This window comes from Siphateles boraxobius, unplaced genomic scaffold (assembly GCF_051911475.1).
Source record: "Siphateles boraxobius isolate OS27281-9 unplaced genomic scaffold, OSU_SipBor_1 18, whole genome shotgun sequence".
Taxonomy (NCBI): domain Eukaryota; kingdom Metazoa; phylum Chordata; class Actinopteri; order Cypriniformes; family Leuciscidae; genus Siphateles; species Siphateles boraxobius.
The window spans coordinates 13,358,471-13,381,500 of NW_027508788.1; the positions used below are offsets into that span (position 1 = coordinate 13,358,471).

A 23,030-nucleotide genomic window follows, 5' to 3' on the forward strand; every position below is an offset into this window, starting at 1 on the left:
GGATTCCCGACCAAGTATTGAGTGCATAACTGAACATAATTATTTGAAGGTTGACTTTTTTTGTATTATAAACACTTCTTTTATTGGTCGGATGAAATATGCTAATTTTTTGAGACAGGAATTTTGGATTTTCATGAGCTGTATGCCAAAATCATCAGTATTAAAACAATAAAACACCTGAAATATTTCAGTTGGTGTGCAATGAATCTAAAATATATGAAATTTTAATTTTTATCGTTACATTATGGAAAATAATGAACTTTATCACAATATGCTAATTTTTGAGAAGGACCTGTATATGTGTGTGTGTGTGTGTGTAGTATAGAAATGGTATATATGAATTTCCAGGCCTTGAATAGAATAATCCCTGATTTGTCCCTGTTCTCCATGACCGTGGGAATATGCTATACGTCCATCTGTGTCTGTGAAGATGCTCTAAAATGGCGGCAGATGGAGAGAGAGAGAGAGGGAGAGAGAGACACAGAGAGAGAGAGAGGGTTGGCATTGAGCCCGTTCTGTGCCCACACTGTGCCAGCCTGAGTGTGTGTGTGTGTGTGTGTGTGTGTGTGTGTGTGTGTGTGTGTGTGTGTGTGTGTGTGTGTGTGTGTGTGTGTGTGTGTGTGTGTGTGTGTGTGTGTGTGTGTGTGTGTGTCTCACCCCTGTACGGGTCGGGCTGGCTGAGGTCGGGTGAAGTGGCCGACGGCACAGGAACCGATCCCTGATTGGTCACGATGGGATGACCGGTCCTCAAACCCACACCGTCCTCACGATGGCCCACCTGGAAACACACACACACACACACACACACACACACACAGAGAGAGAGAGAGAGAGAGAGAGAGACGTCACGAAACATCTAAAATGCAAATGCATTAGTTCAAAAGCATATAAAGTCATCAGGGACATTCAGTTCTTTGCACACACAGGCCTTAAAGTTCAGTGCGCTCATGAACGGCCAACAGAGGGCGCTGTACACCTTCACAACACACACACACCCTCACACACACCTCCATTTCACAGCCTCACTCTCTCTTTGTGTACTCATACTACTCATACTGTTCCTGTACAATGCATTATACATATATATATATATATATATATATGCTCAGTATGCTGATTTTCTGCATGCATGGAATACTCAAATGAACAAAAACGTTCAGTGTATGTGCAGAATAATACATCCCATAATGCAATGCACTCAATGTGCCATTTCCAATGTGAATGAAGGTTTTGGTTGAATTAAAGTTGATTTGTATTAAATAAAAGTGAAAAAAGAGACAAATTTAAAATATATGTATTTTAAATAATTATAGAAATTATTATGTATATAGTCAAGACGGGATCAACATTTTTTTAATTAAGTAAAACATTAAAAAATAATTTATTAGTTACATATAACATTACCATTATTATTTATAAATACAAAACGTATTTTATTATTTCTTTAAATAATTATTTTTTAATAAATATTGAAAATAATATTAAAAATAGATAAAAAAATTGAATAAGTGCCAAGAAAAAGACAAATACAAAATATATATTTGAAACATATTTAAGAGTCAAGAAATTAACAAAATAATATAATAATAAAATGGGAAATTAACAAAATAATATAATAATAAAATGGGAAATTAACAAAATAATATAATAATTAAATTAAACATTAAATAATTATGTATTAGTTACATATGACTTATTATTATTTATAAATAATAATTTTTAATTACCATTATCATAGATACAAAATGTATTATTTTTATAAATATTGAAAATAATAATAAAGATACATACAAAATTAAACAAGTGTCAAGAAAGAGACAAATACAAACAAAATAATAAAATAAAAATATTTAAAAACAACTTGATAAATATTTTAAATAATTACTTTTTAAATAAAAACAAATATATTTCAAAACCCCCAGTTGATGTCACTTGCGGTTTGTTGGCCACAGTGGATCGAGGTTCAGGTTGCATTGTGGGATTGAGTGTTTCGCACAGCATGATTTTTGTACTGTATATAATACGGCATATTTTACCAAACATACACACACAGAAAATCCACATGCTACACACACACACACACACACACACACACACACACACACACACACACACACACACACACACACACACACACACACACACACACACACACACACACACACACACACACACACACACACACTATAGAGATAGTATATGTGAACACAGCCAAACTCTCTCTCTCTCTCTCTCTCTCTCTCTCTCTCTCTCTCTCCTAATCTTTCTCTGTTGGTGAAAACACTGTGAATTTATTCAGGCAGGTAAAATCCAAAGTAATGTCCCATGATGCCGAGCGAGGAGCGGGCTGAGTCTGATCCATCTGTCTGCCATCACGTTCGCCAACACAACTGACAATTATCTTAATGCCCATATGCTTAATTGTGGGCTCCCTAATTCCCTGGATAATACACACATCCAGCAGGAATTGTGATTTGGCACAAGTTTGCTTCTCTCCGAGTCGCTCTGTTTTTGTATTAAGGACACAATCTGAGAAGCTGCGCAGTTTCTCTCTCTCTCGCGCTGTAATTCCGGTTAATCCGATGACAGTGTGGCGCTGGGACGCTTTTGTCTCCCGCTGGCTTCATGCAAATATCACGGAATGTCGCTGAAAGAAGATGGAAAGGTGGCATCGGAGCCACTGTTATCTTAGTTTTAGTACGATTTTTAATTAGCTTTATTTTTTAAACTTAAGTTTTCATATGATTTTCATTTTTAATTTTTAACAAAAATACTTAACTTATTCTTTATTTCAGTTTTAGCATTTATTATAGTTTTAGTGCTTTTACTGCCAAGGCAACATTTACCTTTTTAATTTTGTTTAGGTTTTTCAACTAATATTTCTTATTATTATTTTTTTATTTGTGCACTTATTTTATTGCCTCTCCCTCCGTCTCATATTTTAGTAATCAATATAAATTAGTATCATTCGAAAATGGAAACCGTTTTGAAATTAGACATGGAAACGGACGAGAGTTTTTAAAATATGTCAACTTTATAGAGAAAGTTCTAGAAAACATTGTCAAAAATAAAGGATTGAAGGAATGAAAGGAGATTCAATTCTATGGAGATTTCTGAATTTTTGTTTCGTTTTGAATCAATTTTTTGTTTATATTCCACCAACATTCACTGAAACTCTATTACTATTTTAATCTAATATTTGTATTTTGTTGTATTTCAGTTTTATTTCAATTAATAAAAATGATGGTTCATATATCCTTATGCACTATTTAATCATTTAATACGTCATTATCATGTTTTCTGTCTTGTTTTGTGTTCTAAGAGAAACACAACCATGTTTAGGAATAAATGATGACAGGATGTTCATTTGTGGCCGAACGATCCCTTTAAAAGTGATTGTGGGAAACTAATTCTCCCAGAGTTCCTGCAGTTTCTCAGTCTTGTAGTTAATTAGGGGGTTAGTCGTTAACCGAGACCTTGTGTGTGTGTGTGTGTGTTTGTGTGTGTGAGGAGAGAGATGAGGACCAGACGCCCTACTGACAGCAGCTTTCGACACACACACACACACACACACACACACACACACACACACACACACACACACACACACACACACACACACACACACACACACACACACACACACACACACACACACACACACACACACACACACACACAGAAAGTGGCACCAGAACACAGAAACAGTGTTTATCTGTTGTAGGATAATGATCATATCAGACTTTATCCTCCCACAGTTTTTTAAAAGCGCTTTTATTCTGAAATAAAGGAGTCTGTTGTTCTCCATGACGATCAGTGAGTTCTATTTAGAACTCTAGGGTTCTTGGCTCAATTTTAAATAAATCTTTATTCCAAAAAGGTTGTATATAAGGAGAAATTTATTTAATTTTTTTCTAGAGATACAGTATGCTTACGAGATGTTTAATTTATAACATTTAATTAAATTATTCATTTTTACTAAATAAATTGGACTCCAAAATTGCCAGAAAATCAAAGAGGTGTGTTCCAAATTTGAAGTTGATATCACAAAAATTGAGTTTGCTAAATCCCATTTCTATGATAACAAAAATATTTTCACAGGATGAATCTTGAGTGTTTAAGCTTTCGAATGATACCGAATTTATGATGATTACTAAAATATCTGATAAAGAAAAAAGGCAATAAAAAATGAGCAGGGTGAATTAAATGAATATAAATCCATAAAATGATGTAACCCATAAAAGGTTCTATATATGAAACGCCTGCCAGAATGCTTTAAGATTCCATATAGAACCGTAAAGTAGAACAAAAAACTATATTTATGGAAACTAAACTGCTATAACGACACATCCTGATTATGACATCACAACTCATTAACATATGACCGCCCACATTTACACATCAACACCCAAACCAGCAACCGTTTGAACTGGCCAATCATAGCAGAGCTCATTTACATACGGAAATCTTTAAAGGTACAGCGGCAAAATCAGTCCGATATGAATCTTGCACAAGAAAGTTTGGTTTACATTATATGTGGATTTAAATGAAAAGTTAACGGGCTCTTGATTTGAGTGAGTTTCTCTGGAAATGAAATTCTTCTACGGTGGTCCGGGATCTCGTGACATCTGAGGCTCTGCAGACGAGAACACCAGACCTGGTTTCACCAAATTCCTCTGAACTACAAAAAAACAGGACAAATTCACGGAGCGCCTTCAAAGCCAGAGAGGAAATTGCTTCCCGGTGACTCTATTGAATTAAGATGCTTTATTTCTACACAGACGAACATCGATTCAAACTAGAATCTGGAAACATCTCGTTCTTTATCTTAGATGATTCTGAACAATCGTCCAGTGATGAAAAAATTATGAAAAAATATGTTCTTCCTCAGTATTTTGCTATTCTAAACATTCTTAAATTAAGATGCATTTACAGGAAAAGCAAAATGACTGAAGATATTAAGTTTTGTTTTATAAGAAATTTATTTTTCTTATCAAAATGAAGTGAGTTTGTGCGAATTTCCGACAAGGAAAAATATGAGGTCGGAAAAATTATCTCGTTTTCCCTTTAAATTAGGTTTATTTTTCTGAGCATAAATTAAGCTTACCATTTTTAAGCGTAAACATGTATTTTTCAAGTTCAAGTTTTAAGACTTGCTTCTCAAGTATCTTGATTTAAGAATATAGATATTTGTACTGGAAAACAAGACTAATGAAAACTCTCTTATATTTATATACATTTTAATTCAAATTTGTGAAACAATATAGATGCATGTGTGTTCTGTATATGTGTGTGTGTGTGTGTGTGTGTGATTTCAAAGTTACAGGCCAAATACAACATCCATCCATCAAACGGCCAAACAATAGCGTGACAGGGTTATAGTCCTAAAAATAAACCAAACAAAAGCGGGAACAAGAGGAGAAACAGCGCAGGAAACGCATCACGGTTCAGCCTCACGTTAACAAACCAACTTCCTCTGTGAGAGGCGGATTTTAAACACAATACTGTATTTAGTGGAAATAAAGAGGTCACAGGTCACAGAGACGGGGACTCGGATCAAACCAGAGAAACTGATATCATCAGATCTACAGCAAGAAATGTACTATGAAAAAAATTAAAATATGAAAGAAAAAAAATCTAATAAATAAACAGTAAATTATACAAATAAAAATATATAAATAAAAAATATTACATTAAATAAAAAATATTAAAGACAAAATATAATAAAAAATAAAAATATTAAATAAAAATAGTACAGAAAATAAAATAAAACAATAAATATTACAAATAGAAATAAAGATACGATCAAATAAGCACAATAAATAATACAAATATTTAAAAAAAAGCATTATTAAAATATTACAAATAAAAATAAACAATAAAATAAACATATCATTAAAAATACAAAGCATTAAAGATAAAATAAAATAACTAAACAATAAATAATAAATATTTAATACGCAAATAATATAATAAATAATAAAAATGAAAACATTAAGATAAAAAAATCTATTGTTGTTTGTTGGGTGACTACGCGTCTATCTTTGTCATTCCTACTCCATTAATGCTACAAATTATCTGAAATGATTTAAAATATGCCTGTTAAGTGTGTGTGTGTGTGTGTGTGTGTGTGTGTGTGTGTGTTGACAGTGATCTCTGCTGTCTGTCAGTGCGACTGTTTTTCCCAGACAAACTCTCAACATTTCTTTCCCATGACTTCATAAATCTACAGCGCACACACACACGCACACACACACGCACGCACGCGCACACACACACACACACACACACACACACACACACACACACACACACACACACACACACACACACACACACACACACACACACACACACACACACACACACACACACACAGCTGTTCTCTGGCAGAAAGACACAGCACTGAAGTGCATATTTTCATGAAAGCAACTATGATATTATTAACATATGAACATGCTTCAAATGCACAGAAGCTGTTTTCAATTCAGAACTTCAAATCAAATTAATTTGGCACATCTCCATGAGATCTTTTAAGCCATTAATGTATACAAGTTTAATGTAAAAAAACAAAACAGAAATAAAAATCTAAAGCGATTCACAATGATAAAGTATAAGTATCGATTGAGACATTTCTACAAAATAATTAACATTATAATTATATTTTATATTATAATTATAATAGAATTTATATTGTACTATAATTTATATTTATATACTAATTATTTCAACAGATGTAAAAATAGTCCAGCTAGTCCAGTAAATTGGACTGAAGCGTTTCTGAATAGTTTGTGATTGGCCTCCTTTTTGCAAGTGTGCAAGAGTCATTAATTTTTTTGTTTCTATATAAAATAGTCCCGTTTAAAGTTGCTTCTGCGCACACTGTCTTTCAATCACGTGACCATTATTAAGAATCATTTCTGTGTGTTTCTGAAGGATATTTGGCTCAGCGGAAGCTTTCATGTGAATCTGCAGCACCAGGGGGCGCCGGAGAGCCGCTAAACACACTGTATGAGTGTGTGTGTGTGTGTGTGTTGTGGAAAAGTGTGATGACAAAGCGGGCTCTGTACGGGCTGCGTTTCCACGGCGATGGGAGAGGCGAGTCTGAGCAGCGAATAGTGCGTCTTTGTGCGTCCCAGACACACACACACACACACACACACGGCGTAATTACGTGCTGTTTCCTGTGTTGTAGTCATGGCTGGCTGTTTGTGTGTCTCTGTGGCCTTAAACACCATGTTCTCAGGCTGAAAAGCACTGCAGATTTACTCAGTTATAAACCTCACCTGAGGATCATCCTTAAACTGGTTTAGCTGGAAAATAAACACCAGCAGGATGGAGAAATCTTCATTTCTCACTGAAATTAAATGAAAGTCTCAAAACGAACTGATCTGAGCTGCTCCACGTTTATTTTATTACTCATTTGAGTGTATTTCTTGTTAGGTAAGGGTTCGGGTTTGTAGAGTAAGTTGACTTGTAGTTGCAAAGTTACGTATAGTTAGTGGTAGAATGTGTAAAGTTGACCATCGAAATAAAGTTTTACTGAATTATTATCGAAGATAAATAAATCCTGTACTAACCGATGTCATAAACGTTAACATCAAACATTAACGAACAAGGCCTTAAAATGTTACTAGGGATGGACCGATCCGATACTCAGCATCGGTATCGGCTCCGATACTGCCATTCTTGGCCGGATCGGGTATCGGTCAGACGAGGCCGATCCAAATCCGATATTGTGCGTATACTATTGTGCTATTGTTAAGCCCCACAAAAGCATTATAAAGCACCATTAAGTTTACATGCTCTATATTATAAGTGTTCTGAAGCCATTCTAAAGTATAATGTGAGATAAAAATGAATATTTAAGTCATTAAATTCAAGTTCACGTAAACTTTTCCCTCCGCTGCGGCTGTCAGTCATTCTCCATTCAGCATTCAACAGCGCGTCGCGTTCGGTTACGACAGTCAACTCGATGAAACTCTCTCCAAGATGATTCAATGTTATTATTATACTTGATCTGTAGATAAAAGTCTATGGTTTCGCATAAAATGACTATCATGCTGGACTTTATTGCTGTACCTTAATCATGTTCGTTTCTACCGTGTGTGTGTTAGATCACAACACTGGAGAGCACTGTAATTGTTTTTCACACGCACAGTAACTGAAATTTAAAACTATTAAAAGAAAAGGCTGAATACACTATTGCATAGATAGATACTGTATAATACACTACGCATCGATATGTCTTTCCTTTGTGCTTTGAACTTTTCAATGCGGACTGGAAGAGCTGCGCACTGTCGCACTGTATTGGAGTCTTTCATAATCATATTATAATAGTTTTGCGCAATGAAAGATTATTAATAGCCTTTTTTGTTCTGTCCCATCTATCATATGTTGCTGCCTCAATAAACAGCTATGCTATACATTTAAAAAATGTCTTCATTGTATAGTAGACTATATAAAATAATTGATCTTTTTGATTTTTGTTATCTTGTTTTATGAATGTATTTTACAACAATACAAACAGCAATGTGTGATGTTTTACCAGATTTAGTGTTGCCTACACTTATTGTCTCTTATTTGTTCCCCACTAAATAATGTTTTTTTTCACTAAATGTTTAAATTTTATACAATTATTGTGCACTTGTGTTTTTTCTAGACTAAATTTTACTGCTGAGTTCTAATCTAGTTTTAAAGGAGTAGTTCACTTTTTAAAAAACTTTTTCTGATAATTTACTCACCCCCATGTCATCCAAGATGTCCATGTCTTTCTTTCTTCAGTCGAAAAGAAATTAAGGTTTTTGATGAAAACATTCTAGGATTTTGCTCCATATAATGGACTCCAAGGTCCAAATGATGGTTTGTTGAATGAACGAAATGACTTGAAAAAAGATTTGTTCATTTGGATAAACGAGTTCGAACAGGATCACGAACGTGCATCACAGAACAGAGCAAGGCGAGTATTTGTGCTTATAAAACTTAAATTTATTATTTATTTTTGAAATGACCGATCGTTTCGCTAGATAAGACCCTTATTCATCGCCTGGTGTCGTTTAAAGCCATTTGAGGCTGAACTGAAACTGTCATTTGGACCTTGGACCGTTTGGTACCCAATCAAGTCCATTATATGGAGAAAAATCCTAGAATGTTTTCATCAAAAAACTTAATTTCTTTTCGACTGAAGAAAGAAAGACATGGACATCTTGGATGACATGGGGGTGAGTAAATTATCAGCAAAAGTTTTTTAAAAAGTGAACTACTCCTTTAATAGAATTTTTGTCATAGATAATGATCATTTTTTTTTATTGTTGTTTTTTTTTTATAATGAAGTTGTCTGTATTAAGTAGATTGTGTTTAACACAAAAGAGTGATTATCAGTTCAACACAGTTCTAGAAATCCTACTTGATTAAAAAAAAAAAAAAAACTGTGCTGGTATCGGATCCGTATCGGTCGATACTCAGAATGTTTGGTATCGGATCGGATCGGTTCAGAAAAAATGGTATCGTTGCATCCCTAAATGTTACCCAGAAAATTATTCCAACGTTCCCTCAGTTTGTAAACACAAACATAAATGTTTACAGTGTGATAATTTACAATGGAAGCGTTTTGGTCATAAAATGTTCTTTAAAATTGAGTCAAGAACCATAGAGTTCTATATAGAATTGCACTGAACCTGTTTTTTTTAAAGAATGAAGCCAACAAGATATAAACATGAAAGCAAATGTGCAAATTTCTGTGAATAAAACTTGTTTTTTTCATACAGTAAAAGCATCTAAAACTCCTCAGATCAGATCTCATGTGTTTTATCACTGTTTTCACATCTCTCTCACACACACACACACACACACACACACACACACACACACACACACACACACACACACACACACACACACACACACACACACACACACACACACACACACACACACACACACACACACAGTAAGCGTAGCGTTTCGAGGCCTGTGGATCTGATGGCTTTGAACACAATCAACCCTCGGCTGAAGATTTACTGCAGCTCAGACTCTCTTTATCCTGAAACGAGCGCTTTTAAACGCTATTACTGTGTGTTTAAAGCTCTAATGCCTCGGCCTCTGAAAATCGTCCGCTTGACCCGCTCAGAGGAGCGTTCACAAGTGTGTTTGTGTCTCTGAAGCCTGGATTAAACAGCAACTTAGAGCATCTTTAACAAAGTGTTTCCTACGTGATACACACAGCAGTCACATGACCTCACCTCGTTACGGTACATGTTTAATTCATTAATCCTTTATATCAGAAATATGTATTTTCACCACAAAACAGTATTTTTGTCTTTAAAATATCTAAAAAAAAAACATTGAAACGAGATGGATTGACTTGAGAAGCAGCACTGCATAAGATATTAAAACTTTGTTTTCAATCACTAGATATAAGTGAATTTTGTTTTACTGCAATGAATTTACTGCGGTGAAATACACTCGTATTAAATATACCTGCAATAAATAAATTTTTATATCTTATGCAGTGTTGCTTCTCAAGTACAATGATCTTATTTTAAGGAATTTTTGATATTTTAATGGGAAAACAACTCAAAAGGACTGCTTAAAAATTGCAAAAAATTGTGTTCTTCCACAGTCTTGTTTTCTACAACAAATATCTTAAATCAAGATACATTTACTGGAGAAGCAAAATAACCGAAGATATTAAGTCTTGTTCTCTGGAAAAGTATCAAAATGAAGTGAGTTTATGCTTAAAAAAAATAACAAATATCGGTCAATGGGTTCAGAAAAAGAAATTAAAATTAAAATTATTTTTCTGACTCCATTTGCCAGACACATTTTTCATTCCTTCAGAAAACAAGACCTAACATCTGAAGTCATTTCTCAGATAAATGTATCTCTTTTTTTATGAATGTATAGATATATGTACAATAAATACGGCCCATGATAATATAGAAGCAAAAATGAAGTGAAATATTAATATGAACTCAAACCAATGCGTCAATCATAACCCAAAAATAATGCTTTATTTAATTTTATAATTTTGGAGAACTGCTCATCTGGGCATCTATGCATACTGAACATCCACATACTGCAGTACACATGTAACTGTGAACAGCCATTTTGTGTAACATTCTCAGTGTGTGTGTGTGTGTGTGTGTGTGTGTGTGTGTGTGTGTGTGTGTGTGTGTGTGTGTGAGTGGTCTCCCCTCATCATGTGAGCACCTGTTTTCAGCATGACCTCAGCTCTCTGACCGCTCACTTCAGCCTCACAGAACAACAGAGCAGCAAATCTGATCCAGCTGTTCCTCCAGCGACATGTTCTTAAAGACACAGTCCGCAGCATTCACACACACACACACACACACACACACTCACACACCAGAGTCACATTCACTGCAGGATTTACACACACACACTCCAGAGTCACACTCACTGCAGCATTGACACACACACACACACACACACACACACACACACACACACACACACACACACACACACACACACACACACACACACACACACACACACACACACACACACACACACACACACACACACACACACACACACACACTCCAGAGTCACATTCACTGCAGCATTTACACACACACACACTCCAGAGTCACATTCACTGCAGCATTTACACACACACACACTCCAGAGTCACACTCACTACAGCATTGACACGTCATACGGGTTTGGGGGAGTAAGTGATGACAGAACAGGGGTTCATTACTTACATAATCTAAGATAAATAAATAAATAATAAAATACAACTCATACTTCTTATATTCTCGTTGCCAATTTCCAATTTTCGTTTAAAGTTGAAGGACTAAATAAACTAAAATTAAAACGAAAGATATATAGACAATAAAAAACTAATAAAATGAGAAAAACACAACAAATTACTAAAACATTAACTATTAAAGAAACCTGCCGTTAAAAAAATACTACATTGTACATTGATCGAGTTAGAAATAAAATAAAACTTAAACTTGCCAAGGCAACATTTCTCATTTTCATTTAAAGTTGAAGGACTAAAATAACTAAAACACGCAACATTTAAAATCCAATATATATATATATATTAAAAATATATATATTTACACACACACGTTTATATATATATATATATATATATATATATATATATATATATATATAAAAAACGAAAGGGATATTTCACCCAATTTTTTTTTACGTTTTTATCAGTGATATACTATATTAACAAAAATAGGTTATCAATGATACTAAAATGCGACACAATTACCATTTTTGGACTATTCCTTTAAGGAAACTAATCAAACACACACACACACACACACACACACACACGTCACGTGAAAGTGAACAAATAAACATCAGCGTCACTGAGACGTTGAGCAGAGTTTCAGGACCCTGTCAACAGCAGAGCTCGTCCAATAAAACGCCTGAGCAAACCCACGCCTGCATTTATTCATTTATGTCATTAAAAAACAGCTCGTTAACACTGGAAATATGCACACACACAGAGCGCACTCACACGCCTCAACCAAACACAACTTTAAGAAGAGCAGTTCTTCATCAGAAACACATGAAAACAACTAGCAGAATATTTCTTTACATTTCACTTACCTGAGCGACACTTTTTAGACTACAATAATGCTACTTTGCAACTTAATTTTTACATTTTCTGAAGAAAACGTCCAACGCGTTCCTGATATTCCTGATGCGTTCCTCAATAATTAAGTGGGACAAAATTTTTATGCAATTCACATTCTGATGACTACTTAAAAACATACGAGTGCATCAGAAACAGTTTCGTTTGTGTATGTGCATATAAATGTGCATGTAATAAGAGAACACAACCCTTCACTGTGTGTGTGTGTGTGTGTGTGTGTGTGTGTGTGTGTGTGTGTGTGTGTGTGTGTGTGTGTTACAAGCATTATATCTTCTTTTCTTTCTCTTTCTGCCCTTTATTCTCTCCAGCTGTCTGAAGCTTTATGGATTGTTTCAAGTCTTAAAAAAACTTTAAATATGGAAAATATTACCAGCATCTTCCCTGATGCTTTGAAGTCCATTCCTCCCCCTCGTTCTGTCTCTCGCTCAGATATTTCCTGTATTTATTCCTGCGCTGTTCATAACTTACAGTCAGAAGAGAGTCAACACTGCTAACCTGACCTGATAACACACACACATTACACAATCTTTGCAGCACTCACAATTGATGCAAAGATTTAGACTTAAACTTTTGCATTGAGATCATCGTTCGACAGGAAGTGGCTCAAGCATTTCACTCGCATTTACGACTAAAAATAGATGCACTGCAAATTGTATTTAGGAGTAAGTGTGCGAAAAGAGGATTCAAAGCTTTTAAAAGCCTTAAATTCAGTTATAAGTATCTTAAACAGTATAACAAAAGTCTTAAAGTGCCCTATAATGCTATTTTAAAGGTTTCTAGTTTAGTTCTGGAGTCCCTACAAGAGGTTTATTTGCATCTAAGATCAAAACACACTTTAATTTCCTCATAATATCCACAGCAGCATCAGCTCTTTTCTCACAGTGTCTGAAACGCTTCGTTTGAAGATTCAGTCTCTCTAAACTCCGCCTCTCTGAGAGCTGCTCTGCTCTGATTGGTCAGACGGCCCAGTGTGCTGTGATTGGTCAGAAATTAAACGCTCATTATCATATATCTGACTCTCAGCTCTTGACACACAGTAGCCAAGTTTCCATCCATTTGTCAATCAAATTATCTGAAGTTCGGTAAAAAAAAAAACGCGAATAAAGCTGGTGAAAGTGTGTTTCCATCCAACGGCTTTAAAACGAAAAGAAACCTGTGGGTAATGACGTCACATGCTGTTTTGCGATCAAATTGGTATATCGAACTGATTTGAGACATTTTAAGGTGTTTCCATTCATTTTCGCACTGAATCGCACAACATTCAAGCAAACATTTGCGAACAAAGTTTTGCTAGACAAAATGGATTGTTGCGCCATCTACCAACAAATGATCAATATTGCACAAGTTGTAATAGTGCTTATGTGCCAGCTGATAGCGACATATCGAGCTATAATAATAACAAAACAACGACGCTATCAACACATTGCTATGATGATGCAGATGCACGTAAATGCCCGACGATTAGAAGCCAAGGAAGCTACGATGGGCCTTTGGCCGAGGATCTGATCCATCTCATCAAAAAGGTAGAACTTGCCTTTAATTTTCCCTCCGGCACCGCTGCGAGACAACTCTCTTTTTGACACATGTAACGCTGTTCGAGTGCCTTCCATTTACTCCGGTGGACGTCCCACGGCTTGTCGTAACCTTTGTTGGCCATTTCCTTCGCGAGTTCCTGATAAATTATGCCATTTCATAGATTTTTGCTATCTAAAATAGCCATAATATTTTTCTGGTAAATTAAATTCAAAAAGTATCTTGTTTGTCTACTTACATCTGTCTTTGTTGACACCCGCCATGTGAGCGCAAACAGAGCGGAAATACTGGGCGGAAATGAACTAAAACATCTTCTTCTATGTTTAGTGGCGGGTTGCAACCATAAAATGACCTAAAACTTAATCACAATTCATTATTTATTCGGGAAATTACGTTTCCATCAGCGTTTATCGCATAAGCCGTATATCAATCAAGATAAAATCCGATGAGACCGAACTTATTTAATTTGAGTCGATATTCATGAAATTCAATCGAATTTTACTGTTTCCATAAGGCATTTTTCATTCGATATCACTTAATTCGGATAAATACGTGTGGATGGACACATAGCTATTGATACGAACAGTAACGATGTCGTGGGTTTTACCGTATCAATCTCATCAAAGTGGATTTGCTTTGTCAGCAGAAAACAGCGTCTTCTCGACACGAACAACACGAACCAAACTCTTCCAGTCTCAGATAAACTAGAGTTTGAGGGCGGAGCTAAGAGACGCTGTTCAGCCAATGAAAACCACAGACTGACATTATGCAAATTTGTTACAAACCTACATAGGTTCACCGGCAGCCAGTTAGCACGACGCCTATAAAGACCAGTGTTTCTTACCATGAGCGAGTGTCTGTTGGACGGCAGCAGTCCTGCGCTGTATCCGCTCATGGCCCCGTTGTGCGAGTGTGACGGCGGGATCAGCGCATGCATGTCCGCGTGAGAGCCGGGCATCGCTGTGGACGGACCGACCGCGTGACTCCGCAACACGTGGATCGCATCGTCCAGGCGCTCCAATCTGTCCTCGATACGACTTTGCTGGGTGGAGGATGAGAAACAGAATAAATGCACAGATGCCAATGAAGGATGTCAAACCAAAAATTATTCAGACACCAGATATCATTTTTTTACTAGTGTGATCAGGACACTATAGGTCATTTATGTAAGTGAGGAGAGCAAAATAAAGTAAAGTGTGACATATTATACCCAATAATCCTTCATACATTGACTACCAGTAATAAACATTTGGGAACAAAAATACTTTGAGCTGATCATGTTTTCTGAAGTGTTTTTTCTTTAATTGCCGTTCGCAAAGACCCGCCCCCTTTAGTTACTGTTGCTATGTCCGACAAGCCACGCTGCTATCACGACACACCATGTTCTCACACAGTGAAAAATACAAGGCGGAGCAGAGGACACTGACAACACGCTGACAGACACGACAGACCAGGTTACTTTTGATATGAAACAAAGTAACAACTTTCAAATTTGGTCATTTCTTAAAGAAATTTAAACAATAAACACTGTTTTGTGGCTCTTTTATGTGTCTGACAGATCTCTGTAGAGTCTCAGTTAAAGCTGCTCGTGAACTGATCATCTCTTCCTTCTAGTTCATTTATAGCATCAAATAAACATGAATGAACATCAGAAGGAATGTTATTTTAACCGCGGAAAAACGTCAGTACACTTAAGTTTTTCAAGTTAAAATCCTCCAACGTTAATCTACTAACTCTCCTGACTTCTTTGTCGGACAAAAATGGCGGATTATGATTGGTCAGATCGCCTGTCAATCAAACTCCTTGCGAAGGGTCATATTTCATTACCATTTTCTTAACTATAGCGAATAAACTGTGATAATGTGAGAAATGTTGAAGGTGTCTGAATAAATTTTGGTTTGACTGTAAAACTTTTTTACTTGCTTGCGTTCATCATTACTTTTGATTTATTTTCTTGCACTGTATCTACTTTCTTAGGCATTCATGTGAACTTTTCTGTACAAATACAGTATATGTCTTATACAGTATATAAACACAAAATGCCTTCTTTTACAAGCCACGCCGCTCTCGCTCACACATCATGTTCTCACACAGAGAAAAACACATCACGGAGCAGAAAGGACACTGACACACACTGACAGGACAGACCAGCTTACTTCTGATATGAAACAAGTCTCAACTTTCAAATTTGGATCTGAAATTTAAATATTGTGGCTCTTGAATGTGTCGTGACAGAGAATCAGTTAAAGCTGCTTTTGAACCGATCATCTCTTCCTTCTAGTTAATTTATAGCATCAAATAAACATGAATGAACATCAGAAGGAATGTTGTTTTACCCGTGGAAAGACATCAGTACACAACGTTTTTCAATTTCAAATCCACAGACGTTAATCTATTAACTCTTCTGACGGCTTTGTCGGACAAAAATGGCAGATTTTGCGGATGGCGCAGTATGATTGGTCAGATCGCCTGTCAATCAAACTCCCTGCGAAGGGTGAATTGTTTGCTAATGTTTAATCAGTAAGTTTCTACAGTTTTATTGCGATAACTATGGTATTTTGGCAAACATCATGGCAAAGCCTGTATTATTTCCTGAAGGCTGAGCAGAATTGACAGGAACAGCGTTTAATCTCTTACCAGTGAGTGCAGTGGTGGCTCGTAACTGGGAGATGAAGATCCCTGACCGTTTCTGGACCACACGGCCGTACTGGCAGCTGGAGGAACGAGGAACGAGATCGACAACATCATCACTGTGTACAATCACATCCATCAACATCTCCATTCCTCAAACACACTTATACTGTTAGTGGTGTTTATTTGTCCCCGCAGGGATAGTGGTTTGCAGCAAGCTCACACAGACATTAAAAAAATATACAATTAATAATTTAATATACAAACAATAATTTAAAGCAAATTATTTAATATAGGATTACCATGCAGACCATCTGACCATCAATCAGCAGAAGAAGAATTTAAAAATCCTCTTATTATTTATTCCTATAGCACTGTTTATACATGAAACGCAGCTCAAAGTGCTTCACAAGGTAAAATACAAACATGAAAAAAAAAAACATACAACAGTGATAATGTGATTTCAAATGTCAACAGAATATCAATAAATATTGATATTAATACTCAAAAACAGATATGGCTTGACTCTACTTTTAAATATTTAACAACTTATAGCCGTTCTAATGTTGTAGTCTTCTTTTTTGTGCAGATAGTTGATAGATAGATAGATGGATGAATAGATAGATGGATAGATAGATAGATAGATGATAGATATATAGATGGATAGATGGATAGATGGATAGATAGATAGATAGATAGATGATAGATATATAGATGGATAGATGGATGGATAAATTGATAGATGATCGATAGATAGAAGGATGGATGGATGATAGATAGATAGATAGATAGATGATAGATAGATAGATAAATAGATAGATGATAGATAGATAGAAAGATGGATAGATTGATAGATGATTGATAGATAGAAGGATGGATGGATGATAGATAGATGGATAGATAGATGGATGGATAGATAAATAGATAGATGATAGATAGATGATAGATAGATAGATGGATAGATTGATAGATGATCAATAGATAGAAGGATGGAGGGATGATAGATAGATGGATGGATAGATAAAAAAGATGGATAGATAGATAGATAAATAGATAGATAGATAGATGGATAGATAAAGATGGATAGATAGATAAATAGATTGATAGATAGATGGATAGACCAACACTCAAACCCGACCAATTAACTGTCATTCACTCCAGCGGAATAAATGATTCCGTCTTTCTCTTTGTTGTCCTCTCTTCTTTTGTGTGGATCTCTGTGTGAGAGCAGTGTAGATGTGAAGCTCATCAGCCGGTGGCGCGACTCTGCCTTTGATAGGTGACGACCCACATGCTAATAACACCTCGTTATTCTTCCCTTCTTCTTCTCTCTTTCACGCGCTCATGTTAAGATGCAAACGCGGCCCGGTTCACGCCGGTAATTAGAGAAGAGTGGCGCTCATTTATTCCTTCTCTCTGACCTTCACCTGTTTGCGTTTGTGCATCCGCTCATCACGTATATCACGGCTAATTATGTTGTGTTTTTTCAAATTGTTCTTCTTTATAGAAACATGCATTTCAGACGCTTCTCTGTATTATTAAACCTCATTTTCAAATGCTAATTAGCACATAATTATAGCCACATTCATGTGCAAATAAATTTTGCATGTATCCGCACCGCTGCCAATGAGAAAATTATTAAATTAGTTACTTAAACTTCCCTCGCATGTTTAAGTTTAAATATTATTTGCACTTGCGCATTTAATGGTTGTCGGTCTAATAACTTTGGCACTGTGAGATATTGCAATTAGGCGGCGGTCGTTTTCATGCCGACTCGAATAATGACGTGATAATCAGGCAGTGAGATGAAGTACGCTCAAAAAATCTTGGGTTATTTTTTCTACCCAAATCCTGGTTTGAGCCTTTTGGATAAATTTTTTGGGTTATTTTTTCAGTATTTGGGTAGTTTTTGTGTAACACAGATCCTGGGTTAGATGTAACAACCCAGTATTTGGGTAATTTTTGTGTAACCCAGAACCTGGGTTAGATGTAACAACCCAGTGTTTGGGTAGTTTTTGTATTACCCGGATCTTAGGTCAGATATAACAACCCAGGGGTTGAGTTAAATGTATGCTCTATGTATTCATAACTATATAAAATATGCTATACTGTAAAATATGATCGAAAATAAAGGAATTGTCATGCTAAACAGTGGTTGTGTGGAGTATAAAAAAAAAGTTTAGTTAATCCGTAAAATATTAATTCACGTATGAAGTAAAAAAAGAAGCTAGTTGTATAAATTAATCAACCCAGTATGCTGGGTTAAATAAACAACCCAATTTGCTGGGTAAAATTAACCCAACTTGTGTTCTCTCCTGTATTTACCCAGCCCTTGGGTTGAAAACAATCCAGTGAGATCCAGTTATGTAGTGTTGTGAAATGTGAATCAAATAAGTTGCTCCAAAGCTGTGTCTCACACTTCTTTCCTTTTAACGTTACCTATAGTTGTTCCGATTCCGAAACCATATCGGTGAGTACTGGAGTCAGTATGCTGAATCACCAAGGTACACCTGTAATAAGTATTTATTTTCTGACTATTTTAGTTCAGCGGGTCGCCGCCGCTGTGGAGTAGGCTAGCACAGGACCTGGGTGACTCGTCCATAGTCATAAACGGAGAGAGAAGTAGCGAACAGTTTAATGTTTTTCTTTTGCTGTATTTGTTTATTCATTCCTCACACACAGAGGATTTAACCTGAACCAGGGTTCTCTCTCTCTCTCTCTCTCTCTCTCTCTCTCTCTCACTCTCTCTCTCTCTCTCTCTCTCTCTCTCACTCTCTCTCTCACGGTGGTTTAGCGCGGTAAAGTTAGTTTAATGTTCGATATTTCGCCGGACATTGTTTTCCCTTGCCACTGTTATAGGGTCGGCAGTCTTACAAAGATATCAATAGCAGGATTAGTTTTAATATTATGTAACCATTATCGACATTAAATATTCGTTCAACTTCAAAATCACCGGTCCGTGCATTAATGCTGCATATTTATACCTCAGAATGCTTTGACGCGTTTCCACAACGCATGCCTGAGGGAATTGCCAATCCCACTAACTGTGTTAAACGTAGCCTATAATTTGTATTATTTAAAATTACTTTTCAAATTCCAAAGCTTGTAGAAGGTTCCTATTGGCAATGCTGATCTGGAAGCCTTGAGTAAATTAAATTATCTTAGAAAATGATTCATAAAACTCATCAGTTGAGCCTATGTTTACTTTCTTCACTGACACAGACGAAAATGAAAAGACTATCAGTCAAAGTTCAGCTTTAGGAGGGGAAGAAATACGGCAGGATAAGGCGACTGAGAGAAAAAGAAAGATTAAGATGAAAGAGCAGGTATTGACAAATAATCAAATGCACACTGACATGGTTTTAAAGCTATTTATTATCCATTTTTTTGGCCTTCAAAAGTCTTAAATTGCACATATGTAGGTCAGAGAAATCAAATTTTTTTCACATTTAAATGCACATGGCTGTGGGGGGTGGGGGGTAATGTGGGCTGATGTGGGCTACAATGCCAGGGCTCAATATTTGGTTGTCTGTGTGAACTCTCAAAATTAAGCTGGTGTTCTGAAAAAGGTCTCAAAAAAAGAAGAAGAAAAAAATCTGGATTTTGGAGTTAGTTGAACCAATGTTAAAATGATAAAGTAATTTTTCAATAGACATATTTTTTGTTTTTGTGTGAAAAGAGGGTGGGTGGTGGCATTATTGGGTGACTCTGACCCTAGAATCGCCCCTGGTGAGCAGTAAAGCAGAACTAGAGTTATCAGGTGACTGATATCAGCGCAAACAGTGTGTGTGTTTAAAAATCTGTTGAGAATAAACACGCACACTCATCATAAAACAACACACACACACACACACAGTTACCTGTGAGCGACGGAGGTGATCCCACAGGAGTGGACGGGTTGGATGAGAAGCTGTTATTGGTGTGGTCGGGGGAATAGATCTACAACGACAACAAACACACAGCAATGACAAACGAGAACGCCACAAACACACAACATCATGTGCAAACTCCCTACAGGAGCGCTTGTGTGAATCCTCATTTATCTGAAAGATTCTGCTGGCTAAGATGTTTAAAAGGCAACATGAAATCACATTTACTCTCTTCATAAATGTCTGTTGCATTAAAGCCCACACAAAACAGAAGTTGCGATCGTCTTTTCTCCCCTATTGTGACTTTATCCGAACAAGAACAAATGTAGGTGGGGCTTGATTTAGTGAATGGAGAACTGACTGGATGGTTGAATGGTTGTGGTTTGCTATTGGTCGAAGCCTAAAAGAAGTTGTGAATGTGGTTTCGTGTTGTCTTTCGCAGGTGTGTGTTGTTGTATTTGTCCGGGCCTGTGAGACCTGTTGACTCACTGAAGCCAGGGCCTTTCCTAACGCGTCTCCCGTCTGCGAACTCGTCCCTGCTCCGCTCGACGATCGATTTGCTGAAACACAACAGAGAGAGAGACAGATTATAGAGCTTTACAACTCCTATCCATTTAAATAAGATGAGGACAAAAGTGCTGTCTTTAAATGAACACTTCAGAGCAGTGATTCTCAACCAGGAGCCCAGCACACTTCTAATAGGACTGCAAAATAGCTTAAAATTATTTAATATAAGACAAAACAAGCTTTTAAACAAGATCTTTAAAAAAAAATATTAACAAAAAGCATGGAAATTAATACTATTAAACAAAAACATTGAAATTTCTATAATGAATAGAAATTGTTCTAGTTACGTCAAGCTCTGAAATATTTTATTGAGTAGAAATTGCTGAGAAATCATCATTTGTGAGTTAATTTATTCATATAAATTCATAACTGAACCGTGAAGAACATTCAGTTCTTGAAACTTATAAACTGTGTAGAATATAAATGGTTTGATTTTGATATTTGATTTTAAAATAATTATTTTATCCTTTTTTAAATTTTTTATTAGTTTTTTAAAAAAAACATTTAAATGACAGAATCTAAATGGTTTGATTTTAGTGATTTATTTTAACATATTCATTAAAAAAAAAATATTTAATAAATTGACACCCCTAGTTTCCATAAATAAAAAAAGTTTGAAAACAAGCATCTTTGTCATAATAGCAGAAGTATCATAATTATCTTCATCAACATGGAGGGCCTTTGAGTCAAAAAAAGTTGAGAACCACTGCTTTAGACAATTAACATTTACTCCGTATTCACAAAAACATTTCGAAAACAGAAAACGTTTATGTCAATATCAAGGCTGATTCTGGAACTGACAGTTGTAGGAATGACCAATGATGTTGATCAGCTGATCAGAAACAGTTACTGATCATCTTCACATGAACAAATAGGTTGATTAATAATTAATGTCACTGAGCCGCTAAACCTGATCTCCTGTAGCTCCCTTGACTCCTTCTCTCAAAACAATTATCCTAATATTATTCAATCCGCAAAACACCTCAACATTTGCATTAGTTCGCATTGTGAAAGTGACTGAATCAAATCTTCACTCCGCTTTGATTGTCATTCGCTACGTTTACATGCAACCAAATAATCCGTTAGTAATGCACTGCAAAAAAATGCTTTTCTTTCTTAGTATTTTTGTCTCGTTTTCAGTACAAATATCTAAAAATTCTTAAAACAATATGCGTTTACTAGATGAGTAAAATGATATAAGATATTATGTCCTGTTTCTATTCCGGGGGAATTAATACAAATTAAGTGAGTTGATGCTTAAAAAAAGGAAAATGATCTGCCAATGATAGTCAGAAAAATAATCTTAATTCAAACAAAAACAAGATTTTTTTTTTTGACCCCATTGGGAGACAATTTAGCTTGTTTTAAGCAAAAACTCACTTAATTTTAATGTATTTACCCAGAAAACAAGACTTAATATTTTATGTCATTTTACTACTTTAGTAAATGCATCTTGATTTAAGAAATGTTTAATATTTGGATTGGAAACAAGACAAGTAAGAAAAGCATGTTTTGACGGCCTGACGGCTCAATCGGACTCAAAAGCCTTCATCTAAACACCTTAATCGATCTGATTGAGCTCGATCCGAATGAAATTTCAATCTGATTGATAGGATTTTATTCCTCTTCTAATCCGATCGAGAGAGCATGCAAACACTTGATCGGATTGAAAACCGAAACTGAAAGGCCTGCGTGTGTGTAATGACGTGTGACGCGCTGAACGAGCTGTTCTTCTGTGTGATAAATATAAGCAGCGGCTCAACGGTTCATATGCTCAC

General features: G+C 35.8%; 1 protein-coding gene across 4 annotated transcripts in view; it reads right to left on the reverse strand.

Moving 5' to 3' along the window:
- Window positions 1–23,030, reverse strand: part of LOC143741161 (transcription factor 4-like) — a 45,961-nt gene that overhangs the window by 18,172 nt on the left and 4,759 nt on the right. For all 4 annotated transcript variants that reach the window (XM_077233570.1, XM_077233572.1, XM_077233569.1 and 1 more), the window contains exons 4-8: window positions 21,175–21,245; window positions 20,677–20,755; window positions 16,823–16,899; window positions 15,030–15,227; window positions 658–778 (exon numbers count right to left, since the gene is read on the reverse strand). In XM_077233570.1, coding sequence (XP_077089685.1) covers window positions 658–778; window positions 15,030–15,227; window positions 16,823–16,899; window positions 20,677–20,755; window positions 21,175–21,245 — 546 coding nt within the window. The remainder of the gene's footprint in view (window positions 1–657; window positions 779–15,029; window positions 15,228–16,822; window positions 16,900–20,676; window positions 20,756–21,174; window positions 21,246–23,030) is intronic.